The sequence below is a fragment of the Muscardinus avellanarius genome, assembly GCF_963383645.1.
Source record: "Muscardinus avellanarius genome assembly, chromosome: 10".
Lineage (NCBI taxonomy): Eukaryota > Metazoa > Chordata > Mammalia > Rodentia > Gliridae > Muscardinus > Muscardinus avellanarius.
In genome coordinates this window covers 107,488,100-107,506,095 of record NC_137796.1, presented here as the reverse complement: position 1 = coordinate 107,506,095, position 17,996 = coordinate 107,488,100, and the positions used below count along the sequence as shown (strand labels likewise).

General features: G+C 46.7%; 1 protein-coding gene across 12 annotated transcripts in view; it reads left to right on the top strand.

Annotated features, from left to right (window-relative positions):
- The window catches only part of RBFOX1 (RNA binding fox-1 homolog 1), a gene marked incomplete at both ends in the record, with an annotated part of 617,808 nt that overhangs the window by 220,295 nt on the left and 379,517 nt on the right, over positions 1–17,996 (top strand). For 6 of the 12 annotated variants that reach the window (XM_080704722.1, XM_080704738.1, XM_080704733.1 and 3 more), the window contains one exon: positions 12,091–12,189. The exons of the other annotated variants lie outside the window; for them this stretch is intronic. In XM_080704722.1, coding sequence (XP_080560848.1) covers positions 12,091–12,189 — 99 coding nt within the window. Of the gene's footprint in view, positions 1–12,090; positions 12,190–17,996 lie in introns of those variants that run through there. 12 annotated transcript variants of the gene reach the window in all.

Here is a 17,996-nt window from a genome sequence, read left to right as displayed (position 1 = left end):
ACTCCATACCCCTACCCCTTTCTCCCTCCCTATACATACTAGTAAGGCTGTTAGTGATATCTTAATATACAGACATTAATTTGCCCAGATAATTGACATACTTAGCTTTGTATATTTAAACTTAATGCTAAAAAAACATAATCAAAAGATGGGCTATTGAACTGAATAGATACTTTTCAAACGAAGAAATACAAACGGCCAATAAATATATGAAAAAAATGTTCAGCATCAGTAGCAAGCAGGGAAATGCAAATCAAAAATACACTTAGATTCTATCTAACTCCGGGCAATAATCAAGGATATAAGCATTAATAAATGCTGGAAAGGATGTGAGGAATCAGGAACTCTTGTGCACTGTTGGTGAGAGAGATTGTAAATAAAGCCTCCTGAAGATCAGTATGGAAGTTCCCCCAAAGACGAGGATGAAACTCTGTGACCCAGCTATCCCTCTCCTTGGTACCTTTCCCAAAGAATTAAAGTCAGAAACTACAGTGATAAATACATATTCATGTTTACAGCAGGACAATTCACAATAGCCAAAATATGGCACCTATCCAGATGTCCATCGACAAATCAATGGATAGAAAAATATGGCACATACGTAACAATGGAATTTTACTCAGCCATAAAGAAGGGCAAAATTATGTCATTTGCAGGAAAATAGATAGAACTGGTGGGGGGGATACAGGATGCTGAGATCAGCTAGTCTCAGAAAGTCAAGGGTTGAATGCTTTCTCTCACCTGTGGAACCTAAAGAAAAATTAGCAAACAAAAGGGACTTCAGGCCAAGCATGGTGGTGCACGCTTGTCATCCCAGCATTCAGGAGGCTGAGACAGGAGGGTCGAGGTTCACAAAGAGCCTCGGCTACTACTTAGTGAGGCTCTTTGCCTCATGAGAGAGGCCCGTTTCAAAATAAAGAATAAAAAATAGGGCTGGGGGTATAGCTTGGAGGTAGAGTGCCCCTGGGTTCCATCTTAGTAATTAATAAAAGGGGGGGAACTCAGATAAAGGAGGCTAGAGAGTAGTAGATGGAAGGGGGTTGGGAAAAGGAGTTGGGAGGGAAAAGAGAGGCTGAAGGGGAAAATAGTTCCAATAATGCTATTCACCTATGTGCAGGTGTCACCACCAATCTCTCTAACATGCAAATGAAGGCAGACGCAAGGTGGGCCCCGGAGAGGAACATACCAAGTGCTGTCTGCGTGCGTGTCTGGATCACTTTGAACCTCACTGTGGTGCGTGTTTATAAGGCAATGAGAAAAGTATAAAGGAATCTCTCTTTGGAAATAACGTGAAGTATGAGCTGGGAGGAGCTAAGACCTACAGACAAAGGACCAAGGAGAAGAGTAGCTTGTTCCTGAAAATCTAGGCAGAAAGGAGTCAGGTGATGCTGAGGGATGGCGGAAATGGTGGGTGAAGAGCCACTCTGCAGCGGGGAGTTTGGAGAGTTAAAGAGGATGTGATTTGGGCATCAATTGACCATTTGGAGCAGGAGAAGGAGCCGTGGAGGGCAAACGTGGTGGCTTCAAGGTTAAGTGGAAGGGAGGGGGTTCCATTAACAAACAGGCTGGTCAGCAGAATGAGAGCAGAGGTTTAAATGGCCCGCTAAGGGACCACATAGCCTTGGTACCCAGACGTGCAGGAGGCTGCTTGGCACTCACCATCATTTCTGAGATAGAACTTTTAAGAAGAAGCCAGAGACAGGGATATAGTATTTGTCTGTCCAGTTTTCACAGAGTCAGATTCAGGTTCCTTCAGCCATTGCTGCAAAATCCTTCACAGGTGTGTAAGGAGTATATTCATCCACAACTGTGTGTGTGTGTGTGTGTGTAATACAAAAGTGGGTCATGAAAGATGATGGTAGTTAAAGACCTGAAGAAACACAGAGCCATATAAGATTTTGCATCCGAGGAGTGTTCAGGAACTCCCCAAAATATGCATGTAAGAGGGTCCAGCCAGAGAGGCATAATATTCTCTCTCCTGTGCCACAGTGCTCAGTCTTGAATTATTATATTTGAACCCAGATGAAGAAAATGCTGTTCTTATAACAGTGGGAACAGTAGATTGTCTTCTGGAGAGAATGGTTTCCAGGTAGGAGAGTAGTTTGATGTGGATTTGGTGAGAGGGTGATGGTCCCCTCCGGGATACAGTGACATCTGATGCCGAGCTTTTGAGGAATGTGGAACATGGGAAAGAGAGAGAGGAGGGTAGAACTATTTGTTCTCTGGCTCCCAAAGAGAAGAGAGAAAAGGAAATGAAAAGAGAAAGTCAGAGTCAAGGGGAGTCTAATTCAAGTCTGTGGTGTTAACTATAGTCCAATGTCACATTCATGTTGAGAGACACCCAGCTCAATCTAGAATCATGTTTCTAAACTGAGACTTGCTTATGCCCACTTCTCTTCTGCAATCCTCCCATCCATAAAACTCCACATAGAGTAGATATTTGGTGGAATCGGGTTAAAGGCTTATTTTCATGTGTGGATTATCTTGAAGGAACCCAGAGTCAGAGAAAGCAAGTATTTGCACTAGCTGGCTGGACGAGTTTGGGAGGACAGGCAGTGCCTATAACCGTGGATTGCTCTTGAAGGTTAAGACTTGGAGACTCGAAGATTGTGCTTTTGGTGAAATGAAATCTTGAGAGAGATTTTCGAGCCAACATCAGATCCATGTGCAAACTAACCTACTTTGAGATGCGTCCCTCCATCCTTTCTAGCTTAGTACCAGCAGTTAACAGTGTTTGGAGGTGTGCTCTTAACACCAAGAACTGACAGTCCTTGTGGTGTCCCTTACCCATGAGCCAGGACAGGACCTTGGGAAAGTCGAGGTCAAAACAGATTAATTTGGAGCTGTAGATGTCAAAGGTGAAGTCGCCTCTTGTCTGCGATGTTGCAGGTAACACGGGTTGCAACAGATAAACATTTCTGAGTATTTGCAGGGTCAGAGAACCTTGTACCCCAGCTCATTGGGGAGCAATAAAAAGTCCTCTGCAAACTTTGTTTGCCTTTAGGCTTGCTTGCGTTCCTTCCAGAAAGTCGAAACACAGAGAGTGGGTGGGGTGTGGAGGCTTCCCAAAGTAGACCTCCCCACCCCCATGTTCATTAGGAGAAATCACCACTTAGCTGTTTTTGTCTCCGCCGCCTACCCTCCCCTTCCCACGCTCTTACATTCTGTCCTGTGCACTAGAAGGCAACTCCCACCCTCTCCCCAGGGGCCAACCGTTGCCCTCTCTCTCAGCATTGCCTCCTAGAACCTGTCCTTCCAGCAAAGCTCCCGGGGTGGGGGCGGGGGCTGATGTGATTTGCTTGGGTTCAATGCTTTTTAATTTGGGGACCTGCCTTGGCTCTCTCTTAACAGCTGTCAGTTGACTGATCTGATAGAACTGTCTATCACTGGTCCCTCTTATCAAGGGTGATGATAGAAAAAAAAAAAACAACACTGGAGTATTTGGGTTTTTCTTTTGGAAAGCTTAGGGTAGACTGTGAATAGAGTAGTACTTCCTCTTCCTACAAGCACGTAGGGACCAGCAAGGTAGGACATTCATGTAGTATAAAATAAAGTGGCCAGGGGTTGGCGATGGATTCCTGGAAGAGGAAAGCTTGCTGATGAATTGCCAAAAAGTATTGCTTCAGGGAACTGCCTGCTAGGTTTAGGTATTGTAAGCCATGATGACTAAGGCGATGATGGTGGTGACGGTGATGATGGTGGTGATGGTGATGATGGTGGTGATGGTGATGATGGTGGTGATGATGATGATGGTGATGATGGTGGTGATGATGATGATGGTGGTGATGGTGGTAATTTTGAAAACATTCCCTCCACTGTTGCTGACAGAGCGTGAGGAGGGGAAAAATACCCCTCCCCACTGCTGTTCAACAGACCTGAGTGAAAACACCCCGGATCCGCAGCCTAAGTGTATATTCCTTGCAACCTTAGTTTCTTCTTATGGGTGTTAGAACCATACAAAAAAAATAAATAAACAAATGAATAAAACCTGTCCTACAGGGTATTGTGAAGATTGGGGAAAAAATAACTAACATCACCAACATCGATTTCCATCTAATCAGAATTAATCATCTAATGTGTGTTACCCTAGTCAGTCTCCAAAAGAATAGTAAACATTCTGACATTTTGTGAGCTGAGGAAGGGAAGAATTTAGTCGATGGGGACTAATATGTACATTTGTATTGAGTTGATTCTTTAGAAAACTGAAAGGAACTGCGTGACCAGAAGACCAGGATGGAAAGGCGATGTCTATGTATTTTTGTATAATGCTGTGTCATCTAAGATCCTTTTCAAAGACATTATTATATTGGGACTTAGTGGTTTCATAAATGTATTGATTTGCTGGTCGTGTGTGTTTGATTTTTGTTTTTGTTTTGTTTTGGGCAGAAAAGAAGGAATTTCTCTTTCACGAACGGGACAGGGGTCAGAAATAAAAATGACTCGGAATAACAGCTGTTACTTAAGTATTAAATGGTTGCTAGATGGCAGGTTCCAATCTCGGGACTTATATCTATGACCTTATGACAGCTTTTAACAACTTAATTAGTTAAGGAAAATTATGACTCTTACCCATTAGAGGGAATGAAGCTGAGGTTTTAAGAGCTTATACATCAACACATGTTTACTAGCAGTTGTAGAAGACGGAGCCGGAGCCAGGAAATGAGGTTCCAGAAGACAGACTCCCCACTGTCTAATTACTACATACCCTCACCTGAGCCAGAAAGAGCTCTGACACCCATAATAACTCCACATTCAGTGGTGAGCCAGGCTGCATCACTGAAGAGAGTGGATAGGCTCTGGGGACCCAACACATGCCATGCATTGGGCCTTTGCTAAGGCCCTCCTATGGGACAGCCCGGCACACTCTATTGGTCAAAGAATTCAGCAATGAGAGGGGTGAATGGTTTGTTTTGCAGCAGTGAGGCTGTGGGGTAAGGAGGGTGCTGTTCAGGCCCACGAGGGTACCTGTGAGTTGCACTCAGGAAGACTCAAGCTCTCACCGTGGGGTCTGGAGTTTTGGGGTTCCAGTCCCCATGCTAAGAAACACTGTGCATTCATTATCCTGGCCAGTTCTCAAATGCTGCTACATCGACCCATCTGACTCCATTTCCAACAGACTGTGGCTAAATGAGAAAATTTAGAGCAATTTAGTGAAAATTTTAATAGTCCTATATTTAATCAATTTGAAAGGCTGTCCTTTATTTGGGGATATTATCTTTCTTCTTCTTCCTTTTTTTTTTTTCACTTTTTTGTGTAAGATGCCCTTTCCTTTCTGAAATGCTGATGAGAGCAGATGGTATGGGTGTGAGTGATGGGTGTGTGTGTGTGTGTGTGTGTGTGTGCGCGCGCGCGCCTACTATCTTGGCCACTAATGTAAAACTTGTTAATTTAATGCAATCCCTTCCCTGTTTTTAAAGTTTTATTGTAATCGTTCATGAATCAGAGGCTAGGGGCTGGGAAGTCTGAGAATCATTGCCTCTGTGCAGGGGAGCTACTATGAGCCCCTCTTACAGAAGAAACTGAGGTGTAGCGTGGTTAGCGCACACATCCCTCTTCACATATCTTACAAGTACCAGATGTTGGATTTAAACCCAGTCTGTGTCTTTCTTTAGGCTTGGCACAGCTTAATCACGAACATACAACCAATTTTGCAGGAATGAGCTCCCTTTCTTGCCCCTGGCCATGAATTCAGGCCACGTGGCCCTTTCCAAAGTGCCTGGACTCTTTGGACTTTGCTTCGGGCACCGGCTGGAACCGCAACAGCACAGGGACTCATGACTTTGTTGGTTGGCTGGCGTGGGTCAAGTCTGTTCCTTAAGAATACCCTGGGGACAGCTGTGTGTCCCTTCCCTCTGAACCTGTGTCCCTGGTCCCCGATCACACTAAAATAATGTAACCAGTGCAGGTGTGTAAGTGGTGTGTAAGAGGTAAGTGGCCTTGTCCTGTGCCTGCTACGCAGCAGGTTCTCAGCGGGGGTGCTTGCTCTAGGCTCCAATGTCAAGGTTCTCTTTGCTTGCCCTTTATAAACCCTACAGTCAGCAGCCCATGAGATAGTGGGTGGGTGAGGGCAAACCCGGTGGGCCTCCTGGCAAGAACTAAGAAGAGGAACTCATTTTCTACACCATCTTGGTTTATATGCTAAGCTAGTGCCAAGGCAAACTCCCCCACCCAGGAGTGACTGAGAGTCAGATACACCTGGGTGTGCAAACCAGTTGTGCCCCTTACTCCAGAGTCCTTTCTGGACCCCAAGGGAGGGCTGGGAGGACAAGGATCTGATACCTTTATCCTCAAATCTGAACAGATACATGGAAAATATTGTCCCTAATAAGTTATGAACTGGCCAGGCATGGTGGTGCACGCTTGTCATCCCAGTACTTGGGAGGCTGAGACAGGAGGATCACGGTTCACAGAGAGCCTCAGCTACTTAGCGAGGCCCTCTGCAACGCAGTGGGACCCTGTTTCAAAATGAAGAATAAAAAGTAGAGCTGATGGTGGAGTTCGGAGTTCAGAGGTAGAGTACTCACGAGTTCAATCCCCAGTACCACACACACACACACACACACACACACACACACACACACACACAGGGAAAGAGATTGTGGGTTTTGTCATTGCTTGGTTTGTTCTAGTTTTCCTTGATAAAATTCTATTATATATACTCAGAAACTTTTTAGAGCTCTTGCTTGGAGATTTTGCAGGGTAGGTTATTACATAGATACCCCTAATTGTTTTCAATGGGTTCGTTGGATACATGTGGGTTATTTTGCCACTATTCTTCCTCTCTTTTGATTATTTGCATTAACAAGCAATGCTGGAATGGAAATCCAGGTACCTCTGTCTTTGTGTACATCTCAAATACTCCAGCAGTACAGATATCTAGAATCGGAATAGTTTCCTTGAAAGATGTGCACATTTCAAGTTTTGGTCTTTGAGTGCCAAAATGTCATCTCTGGGACCATACCAATATTGACTCACACCACCTGCATTTGAGATGATGCATTTTGCTTACAGTGGCATCAATCCTAGGCATTACTGATGGGCATTTTATTTAGTTTTTTAGTTTGTTTATAACTTGTTAATCCATGTCAGTCTTTTAGGCTAGCTGCAGCGAGAAAGAGCCTGTACTTGTGTTCCTGTTCTTGCAAGCCTGGCTTAGTTTTAGTCCCGTGCTCACCGTCAATCCACACCCAGGCTGGAGGAGTCTGCGGGTCCTCTGCAAAGAAGCAGATTCTAATCACCAGCCTCCATTCTGTGATGACATGCAAAGCCACAGTCACCGGATGGTTGGAGTGTGTTTGACCTGAGTTGTAGCCTGTTAATCTGAGACAGGAACCTGTGCTCATTTGAGTGATGCCTAGTTCTCCTGTGGAGTGAGCATGCTTTTACCTAAAGAGGTGCACCTATAGGCCGGAGCTTTGCAAAACAGCTCAGAGGGACCATCTGGGACTGAAACTTTACTCTAGGTCCAGCTTAGTATAGACAGGGGTAAAAATCAAATCTCAGAATCCTTGTATATTCCTTAAGCAGGAAGAGACAGCAAGAAGGCAGTTAGTCCAAATTCCTGCCGCATCCATCCATCCGCCCATCCAGCAATGCGGCATTTTCTGAGTGTCCGCTCTAGGTCAAATACTGTCACAAACTCTGTGTGTCCAGTGATCAAAGCTGGAGGTGAGACTCTTTCTGGCTCCTCAGCATTAGACGAGCCCAACTTCCTATTGCTATTGACTTGATTGACCCCAGAAAGCTCCGGAATTCATATAGTAGACAACTCTGAGGCTTGGTGATCAGAGTGGAAGGGGGATAAGAATGAACAAGGCTTTCTGGAAGTGGATTGCGTCAAGTGCATGCTCAGACAGTGTGTACTGCCTCCTGCCCACCCAGCTCCCTGCAGCCCCTGATCCTGACCCACCTTTTACGTTACTCCACTGGTCTACCTCCTTCTCGTAGGCTGTGTTCACTTATCTATTCTCTTTGCTGCTTATTTTTTTGCCTCCTCCCGCCACTAGAATGTAAACTCCATGATGTCAGGGATCTTTGCCCCCCGCCCCAACACACACACACTGATTCAGCCCGAGATGAGGACACGAGACTGGAATGAGATGAACGCTAGCTAAATAGTGCTCAAGTGTTTGAACAAGTCAGTCAATCAAAGCTCCTGGGAGAGAGATAATAAATAAAGTTTTCTAAAGACACTTTTCTCTCCCATTTTACCAAAGATCGAGACGCAACAGTTGCCCATTATTAAAGCGTGCAAGCCCAGGATAAGACTTCCAAGCCATATCTCAGCTTTGCTACTGAGCTAACACCTGCGTACTCACACGTAGGACCCCAAAGTCCTCCTTTTTGTCTAACTAGAGCCTTTCTTGCTCCGAGGCATGGCAAATCACATAGGAAAATATCCTCTGGTGCCATGTCTGTGATTTTGAAAGCCTTAGAAGTGATAGCAAGAAATCGTGAAAGGGAAACTGAAGAGAACTCTTTCCTTTCTTCTCACAAATCAATGGCAAATTTGGGGAAAGAAAACAGTTACAAATACTATGGTGAGGGTCAAGCTAAATTGAGACAGTTGCCTTCAAATGAAGTTTCATTGGAAGAGGACCCTATTCTTTACTCGTTTCTCTGCGCCCTTTACTCGTTTCTCTGGCTTCCTTGAGGGTTTGTATAACCATTCAATTAAGGGTCCCTGCAGCTGAAAGGCCAGCAGAGAAACCCTTGAATGCATTTGCAATGTATACCCCCAATAGGAATTGAGTGCTCAGGGACTCTTTGTAGAGAGACAAGAGAGCATTTTCTTTGCCCACTTCTCCCATTAATTGATGTAGAAGAATCGTGTCTGAGCTAGTGTCATTGACGTGGCTCCTTGGTGCTCTGTTGAGATGGTATTCAAATGCAGTATCCCAAGATGCTACTTAAAAGGCTGGCGCAGTTTTGTCATCCAGAGAGCACTGACAGTCACAGAATGCTGCCATTTGATTTGAGGGCGTTGGATATTCTGCTCCTGATGAGGCTGCACGGATTTCGTCCTGGGGGGAAAGTCGCCCCCGAGCGCCCCTTTTCCTGGCTCATAGAACTTGTGCGTCCGGGATGGTGTTTGCCTGCACCTGCAAGGGGAAACGTGGGCTTGGTTGTCCAGGGAACGGGGCCTGGCTGTGGATAAACTTGACATAGACAAAGCAGGTCTGCATGTCATTGCTATACTTTACAGATGTCCAGTGTGCCTCCCTTCAAGGGGAAAGGCTGAGGCATTGTTTGCAAGATAGGTCTGGGGGAAACCAATCAGTTCTGAAGGTTTTCAACTTTGGGAAGAAACGGAGCAGGAAACCCCGTGTTGGTTCAGGGCAGCTGAGCACCGTTATTGGCTCCTTACATAATGTATTTGTTTTTCATTAAGCCACTCAGATAAGGTCTTATTAAAGTGCCATGTATTATTTATCACGTTTCTTATGAAAATGAGCTAAAGAGAATATTCTGGCATGTCCTCTTCTTGGAGTACTTCGGGCTTTTCCAATGTCAGCGAGAAAAAAAATAAATAAAATAAAGGAGTTGGTGAACCCCTTCGGTCTGGCAAATTGCTTTGGGGCAAAAAGACTGAGCAAAGAAACACAAGGATTGAAAAAACAGGATCTGTGGTCTTTCTTTCCCTGGGATCCGTACAGTGGCTCTCTCTTTGGTTTTTTGAATTGCAGTAGAAGAATAAACAAACAAAAGCCAGGCAGAAAGTAAGAAAAGAAAGGGGGGAGGGAAAGGTGGGAGATGATACCTGGGTTTGTAAACCAGAGCTTGTCCAATGAATGGGATTTCTGAGGCAACAGACAGGGATTTTTCAAATGAACCTCTGTCAACACCCCCCCCCCAAAAAAAAACAACAGGATAAAATATCCCTTAGGTTCCCTTATCAACTTCTGCTTGGGGTGTTTAAACATGCTAAGTGTCCCCACTGAATTGATGGAATGTGTGATCCCCCCCCCCCAGGTAGTTGGGGATTGGTTTTGCAAGGGGAAAAGTAGGAACTCTGGGTGCAGACCTGGTACCCGGCGTAGTAAGGACTCTTTGGCTATTGATGGCCTTTCAAAACAGAACAACCACCAAATAGAGCTGTGGGGTAATTAATTTCCTTTTCTTCAGAAAGCATTTTGATTAGCCTGCCAAGTGAATTGTGTCTTGCAAGCCGATGGTTCAGTTCAGAAAGTCTCCTTCTGCTGAGAATGGTCTGAGTGAACCCCAGGGACCCATCCCTGGGATGCCCCTGGTGGCCAGTCCCAGGGTCCCATCTGAAATGTCCTTTCCTGAGAGAACCCTCTCCCCTCTCAGGGGTCAGTCTGTCCTGCCACTGCCAGCCAGAGACAAACCCCTTCAGCAAGGTGTTTTTTTTTTTTTCTCTCTTTCTTTCAGTGAGCCCTACCACCAAAAGAAAATAAAAAAGAAAGATTCTGTTCGGACAGCTGACCTCTTGCTCTGAAATAAAATAGAAAATCCAATCACTGGGTCACAATCTCTATAAAAAAAATATGGCTACTATTCCTGATCATGATTTTACTGTTGCCAAGAATTCTCCCACTCCCCATGGGGCCCAAAGACGAGTTAAGAGTCTTAATATTTTCTTTTGATTTGCAGATCACATTGTGCTTTATTGCATAAGGACTAAGGAAATCTACTAATGAATAATTATTACTTCATAAAATAAAGGGGAGGGGGAGACCCGCCTGCAAGAGCAGAATGTTAATTTGGCCAAGGAGGGCTGACCAGGCAAGGGGAAAAAAATTAAATAAACCATTGTAATTTGCTTGCTGCCGCGGAAAGAGTAATCTCTTATCAGACACAGCCTCCCTCGCCCTGTGCATTTATAATTGGAGAAGTTGGGGTTCTGGGCTAGGAGAAGCCCCCTTGCATTCCCAGGAGCTGGTGTTTAAGTCCCGGCTGCCTGGCTCTCCACGGCAGCCCTGGTGGCTTCTCCTGGGGAGCTGCTAGGCTCAGGTCTGCAGCCCTGGAGAAGCCAGGCCAGAGCAAAAGCTGAGTCCCGAGGGGCCTGGGCAGCCCGGCCTGCAGGGGCGCGGGGACCTGCACCCCAAGGGCTACTTCAGCCCCTCTGCTCAGCTCTCCAGCTCCGTACAAAGGGGAATCCCTTCCCAGTGTGTATTTGCTGACGACTCAGTCCGGCAAACAATCCGCCACCGAAATCTTCCAGCCGGGATCCCAGCTGGACAGTGGCCTTAATGGTCCAGCTAGCCCGGATGCTGGTGATGCCGCGGGGCATTCCTCGCTCTCGCTTGCCCTTCCCGCGGGGACTTTTATCAGACACAATTTGAATTTTGGTGAGTTCTAAAAAAAAAGAGAAAAAAGAAGGGAGAGAGGAGGGGGAAAGGCAGCTAAGAAAAAAAAAAAAAAAAAAAAAGAAAGGGGATAAAAAAAAAGCCCTCAATCCTGCCTTTGGACCCAGTAGACAAATGAGAAGACGGGAAACATCAGCACCATCGGAGAGCCTCGGTGTGTGAGTCAAAAATCTCTCCCCTCCCCCTCCCCTCCTTCCTCCTCTCTCTCTCTCTCTCTCTCTCTCTCTCTCTCTCTCTCTCTCTCTCTCCTTAACCCCTTCTAAGGCAGCTGTCCACCGGAGCATCTCACCCCTTCTACCTCCCATAGAAGTTGTCTGGCTGGGTCTGGCCCCCTTGGCGAGGGCGCGGGGGAGTGGGGGGCACCTTCCACTTTAAGGGACCTCGCCCCGCCGGCCCGGGAGCAGCCCCGACCGACCGCGCTGGCTGGCCGGCTGGCTGCGAAGGGACACAAGTAGTTTCCAGCCCTCCCAAGTGTGCTGAGTTGGAGGCAGATGCACGCGGGGCTCGGGCAGAGCCGGGGCTGAGCCGAGGAGGGCAGCGGGGAGGAGGGACTGGCTGGCGGGCGCCGCGGTGGGGAGGAGAGAGGAGAGAGAGGGAGAGAGAGAAAAGAAAGAGGGAGAGAGAGAGGGAGCAGCCGCCAGTGCTGGACTTCCACAATCAGCAGAATTGGGAAGAATAGGCGAGCCTGTAGCGCCCGGGCAGCCGCGAGCGGATTGCCAGCGAGCCGCCCCACCGGTGCTCGGCGCGCCCGAGACGAGCTATGCAGCACCCTCTGACGGGGGCCACCTGCGTGGCGCTCCCCAGCGTGGGCATGTGTCCCCAGCTCTCCTGTGCCTTGACTTTTATGTACTTACAGCAGGTAAGCGCGCGTGTGCTCGGCGGGCGGCTGCTTCCCGGCTCGGCTCGGCTGGCAGGACCCCAGCCGCCTCGGTGGGCTGCGCGGGCGCCTTTCGGGGTGCGAGGAGGGGGCTCGAGCGTCTGCATGGATGGAGGGGTGCCCGGGAGGGAGCCTCTGGTTCTCTGGGGAGCCCGGCCCCTGGATGTGTGTGTGTGTGTGTGTGTGTGTGTGTGTGTGTGTGTGTGTGTTGTGCACCTGTGTGAATACTTTGAACGCTGGATTCTGAGCCTGGGGACTGGGAGTTGAAATGAAAAAAAAAAAAAAAAGCTTAAAAAAAAAAAAAGACACTAGCATCTTTCTCACCCAGACCGTCCAGTAGGCCATCTGAGGCAGAGACCTTTGATGGGGAGTTTGGATCTTTGTGGAGGTATTTTAGGAGCCCGGCGTGTTAATTCAGCTGATTTCGGAGACAGCTGGATAAAGAGGGGCGCGTGTGTGTTGTGCGTGTGTGCTGTGTGTGTGTAGTCTTTTTGGTTTTCTTAAGTTTGCGTTGTATATTCAGTGCGCCTGAGATCAGAGCATTTGCTTTTCTGGGCGTGGAAGCCCCAGAATCGGCCTGCGAACTCTCTGGCTCTTCTGTGCTGAAGGTGAGAGTGGTCTGGGGTCCTGTCTTTGTTAGCGAGGTGCGTTGTTTGGTTTATCTGTCTTGGACCCCCGGGGGGACCCCTTCTCTGGCTTGCTGAGGGATTCTGCCTGCCTTTTATTTCTCAGTCCTCTGCATTTCAGGGTCTTTAGACGCCTTGTTGGCTTGCTCTGGCTCCTTCCCTGGGACCCTCTCTGAATGCTTCCTTCCTACTAGAAGGGCCCCTACTAGTTGGTCCTGGCGTGGCAAATAGCTCAGGAGTACCCTGTGGGTAACAGGCCAGTCCGGCCATTGCACTGGCAGGGCCGTGGGTGTGTATTCGCGGGGTCACAAGGGTTTTGTCACACAAATGACCATCCTTTTCCCTGCCCCAGGTCCCAATCCAGTTCTAGGAAGTTCCCGGTGACGGTGAGCATTCTGTCTGGTTTTTTTCCTTGACTCACTTTAAGGTTCCATTCGTTAACATGCGTGTGTTTGTGTGTAAAGGGAACTTCCTTTGCAAGAGTTCGGGGAGGCCTCTTTCCCCCAAAGACCCCCGTTTCAATCTGTGCTCCTGGAATATGTGTTTTCAGGAAACGTCAGGGCTCTGCTTTGAACATTTGGGCAATTGATGACCAAGTTGGTCGCCTCCAGAAAATATTTCTTAGGCGTATTTGCTGTTGCAAGTCTTTCTTCAGAAAGAGCCTTAATTTTTTTTTCCCCCTTGGGAACAAATTGCTTTAGCCTTTTACATATTGTATTTATACCATTTTTTCATTTATTAAATCACGTCAGAAAACATTTCTCAAGAGTATATTAAAGACGTACTATAGGATTCATTGGCTTCTACCACTTCTTTACTGTGGATGTGTGTGTGTGTGTGTGTGTGTGTGCACGCATGTGCATGTGTGAGCTTCGCATCCGTTACCACCAGAAGAGGATCCTAATGAGCCTTTCTACAGATGCTAAAAGCCTCAGTTGGATTGAATCAAATTATTAATAGGAGTTGATCCTTTGCCTCTTGCGTGTATTTCCTTCTTGTTACTTGTTAATCAATTGGGGCAGCATTACCTAACAAGTAGAATGTGTTAGGTACGCAGTATCCTCATAGTTTCTTTTGTGTGTGTGTGTGTGTGTGTGTGTGTGTGTGTGTGTGTGTAAAATTTATCTGTGTCCCTCTATCTTCTAGAGGGTTAAACTGGTTTGCTGGTTTAAGTACAACTCAGGGAAGAAGGCGGTGACTTTGAGTGAGAGGTTATTCTTGCCAGGATAAAGGGCGAGTCTGTAGGATAACCATAGGCCTCCGGAGCATCTTGTAGGCAGTCTCTGCCCCCAGGGAAAACACCCCGCTCTGAAGGGGGGGGGGCGACGCAGCTCACAGGAAGCAATGGCAGCCATAACAAATATTTAGGAGTAAGTGAGTCAACATCGCAGTTCCCTATGAGGATACAGGGAAGAGAGGTGGGTTTTGAGATGTGCTGTGGAATGCGCCCCCTCTGAAAAGACTCGCCATGCTTTTGGCGAACAGGGTCGTAATGTGAGGCTGTGACATAATGTCTGAGTGGGGGAGGGGGTCCTCTGAGTTTCACTAAATACCTGAAAATGTAAGGAAGGCAGACATTTATTTTTGCTTGTCTTGTTTAGAATCAAGTTTTCCAGATTTCATTCTCTCCTGTCCTGAAGGCTGGAAGGATATACCTTAGGGTCATCTCGGCTGGCCAGTCACTGTCATGATCCTTTGTATCCAGATCTCAGGTTTCTGCTTTTATTTCGCAGTCCAGATAACCGGCTGGTTAGCGGTGGGAAAGACTTCGCTTCCACCAACTACTTTCTGGTCCAGATTCTCCATCTTCTAGCCATATGCCACCACTTCGCTTGATATCTGCTCCCAGTCCACAGCTTCTGGATCTTGAATTTTACCAGACAGAGAGCTAATCTGTACTCTCCAAGTAGGTTGGTCAAATGGACATATTTGGCAGTATTTATGAAAGGTCTACACAGTCGCTGGGAACCTTTTATTTTCTGTCATTTAGAAATAGGTCTATCCTACAAGTCTGTGTCATTAAAATCACCACAGAAGAAAATAATTAACACACAACTGTCATATTTTGGAGCGTTAAGCATCCCATTTTATAAACACAGAAATGCTCATCCAGGGCCGCCAAATCTTCACTGAAATGCGTTTTCCTGGAATGAAGTCTCCTGTGGGGCTTATTTTTTATCTGGTATCTGGGATAAATGACCTCCTCATATGATTCTGTTGCCTCAGTGCTAACATCCAACCTTTTTCCTCAATTCTCCCAGATCTGTCCTTAAGACAACTCATAAAAACAAAAATCAATCGGGTCGCCTCAGCACGCAAGTCCACCCCGAATGACGAAGGGAAAAGGACATGACCCTTTTGCCACAAGTAAATGCTTTATTCAGGCCGAGAGAATGGGCAGCTTTGGTGTTTATATTGCTGGTCTTACCTGCGTTGTAGTTATTTATATTTCTCTGTAACTTTCTTTTAGATAGGGTTTTTCTTGCAATTACGGTGTCCTTTTTTTCCTTCTTCCTCTCATTTTTCCTTTTCACTTCTCTTTTTTCATATCTAAGATGTTGCTGTAGTTGGGATCACCAAGATGAGATGCTGTGCAAGTGTCCTGTAGGCATCTAGATACTGGACCAAATGAGGTCATTACCTGCGTAGGACCACAGTCATGTGTGTGCACACATGACATGCAAGCACTCTTTGGTACCTAGCACGTATGTGTGGTTGCAGGCCACTTTCAGATGGAAGACAAGTGCTTCTTGGACTAGTGGTCCTTGGAGCAGCTGGCCTCAATCCTGTGTCCAGGGAAATCCTGTGTCCTGTGCCTGCTCTACCCTCCATGATGGGTGCCCGGCTGTGGCTCCATCCCCTGTCTTCTCTGCTCCTGAATCTTCTTCCTATTACTCGACTTTCAAATCACACAGCCCCGGTACAGAGTTTCCTCCAGAGTTCCAAAACAGGCACTCACAGAAACAGTCTTGCTTTGAGTGAACATTTTGAATGCAAATTCCAGATCTGGAGGTTTATTACCAGCAAGATCAAAAGAGAATCTAGTTTGTTTTCTTTATGGGGAATAATAATAAAAAAGAAACACACATTTATGCACATATGTAAATCTCGAACTGTGTTTCATGGGCCAAACCACAGAGGATCTACCTAACAGTGGGTTGTGGAGGGGCCCCAGCCAGGACACGGAATGAGGTTTGTTTCCTGGTGCCAACTGCAGAACACATCTCTTCTGGAACTGCATTTTGCGCTGTCTCACAATTCCCTAAAAGGGATCGGTAACATATCAACTTAGTCCCCCCCGGTTTCTAAGCCACCATCCGCATCTCCCTGTTCCATTCTAAGCAGCTTCTCCTCTGTCAAGTCCTATTCACGTAGAACCTCTTAATCAGCCTAAATTTAACAACAAGTCGAATACTTTAAAAAGATCCAAGTTAAAGAGGAGGGGAAAGAGGGGCCTCTAAAGTGGTCCCAGCCACTGTCAATATCTGAAGATTGGTAATTTTTCCCACTTAATGATGATCCACGGGGTTTGTTTTAAATAGTGAAGTGGTTTGTACAAAGGGTAATTCCTGGTAAATGAAGCCATTGCTCACCATGGACATCCTCAGATCGGAAGCAATTGAACTGAAGCCTGCGTATCAGCCCTTTCTGTCTTTAATTAGAAAGTGGCTCTGGGTGCAGGCTCACCCAGGAAACTTGGGCTCTTGCTGAGACCAGCGGGGGTGGGGAGGCAGCTCTGTGCCCCAGCCTCGGTTATGAATTTGGGAAGCGCTGGGCAGCATAACAGTTAGGACGGTGGAGAAAAGTTTTGTTTTCTTGGCTCTTGCTTCCTTGAGCTCCCCGGCCTGATGATTTACGGGGTCCAATGGCTCTGTGTCACCTTCTTTCTTCTTGGCTTAATTCCATGTTGATTTATTAGATGGTGCTGTGGACTTGGGGGTGGTTAACAGTGTCAATAATGCAGAAAAGAATTAGGATAGATTATCTCCACGTCTGAATTGCTTAGAGGAATTCTAAGGACTAGAAGGAGCACATTTTCGGGCCTAGGTGGCTATATGATGGAAAATGTGTCTCTGTTTCTTTCTAGAGAGATACATGTCATAAATTGGTTAATTAACCAATCTCCCTTGTTCCTGTGAGTATATATATATATATATATATATATATATATATATATATTTTTTTTTTTTTTTTTCCTTTTTTTTCTGGTACTGGGGATTGAAGTGAATTCAGGAACAAAACACCCCCAGCCCTTCTTTCTTTTCTTTTTTTTTTAAATTTTGAAACAGGGTCCAACTAAATTGCAGAGGGCCTCACTACATTGCTGAGGCTAGCCTCAAACCTGCCATACTCCTGTCTCAGCCTCCCAAGCCACTGGGATTCCGGGCCTGTGCTAACACACTCAGTTGATCTTTACTAATTAAGGAGAGAAGGTGTGGATGGTTGGGCTGTATTCTCAGTGAGATACACCCACCTGCCCACCCTGATTCCCCCAAGGCAGGGAAATGGGGAGGGCACTGCATGTCCCTCTCAGCCCCACAGGGTGAGTCTGGTTGCCTCTGTGTCTGAGAGACTTTGTAAAACGTTGGTTTATGAACGCCACAGGCCTCTGTCTGTCCACAGACCCAAGCCCCGCACCATCCGGGTGCTGTGCCTGCCATTCCGAGGCCGTTTCTGTGTGGGAACAAGCCATCGGCCGCTGCTGCCTCTGCCCGAGCGGAGGAGGCCCTGTGTCTTTACTGCTCAGCGGCCATATCTTGCCTTGCAGTGGCCCTTGAGTAACTGTCCAGTAGCTGATGGACTGAGGGTCGACAGTCTTTTGTAGGGGTTTCTGGTGCATTTCACCACGCTCTCTGCCCCAAGAGGAAGCATAATGTTTGTTTATTTATATTGGTCGAGTAAAAATGGTGTTGTTTTTCAGGCAAATGATAGTGTTCTGGAAAAGAGAGAGAGAGAGAGAGAGAGAGAGAGAGAGAGAGAGAGAGAGAGAGAGAGGGGTTGCTGTGTTGTAAACAAAATCAGTTGGTGCTTTGGTGCCTGAAGAGGCTGGGTGGGGGTGAGACAGGGCTGACAGGCAGCGTGGGTGCAGTTGTCTTGTCTGCAGAGACCTTTTTATTGGACGGAGAGAGGTGTCCCAGTGTGCTGTTTAATTCAATTAAGGAA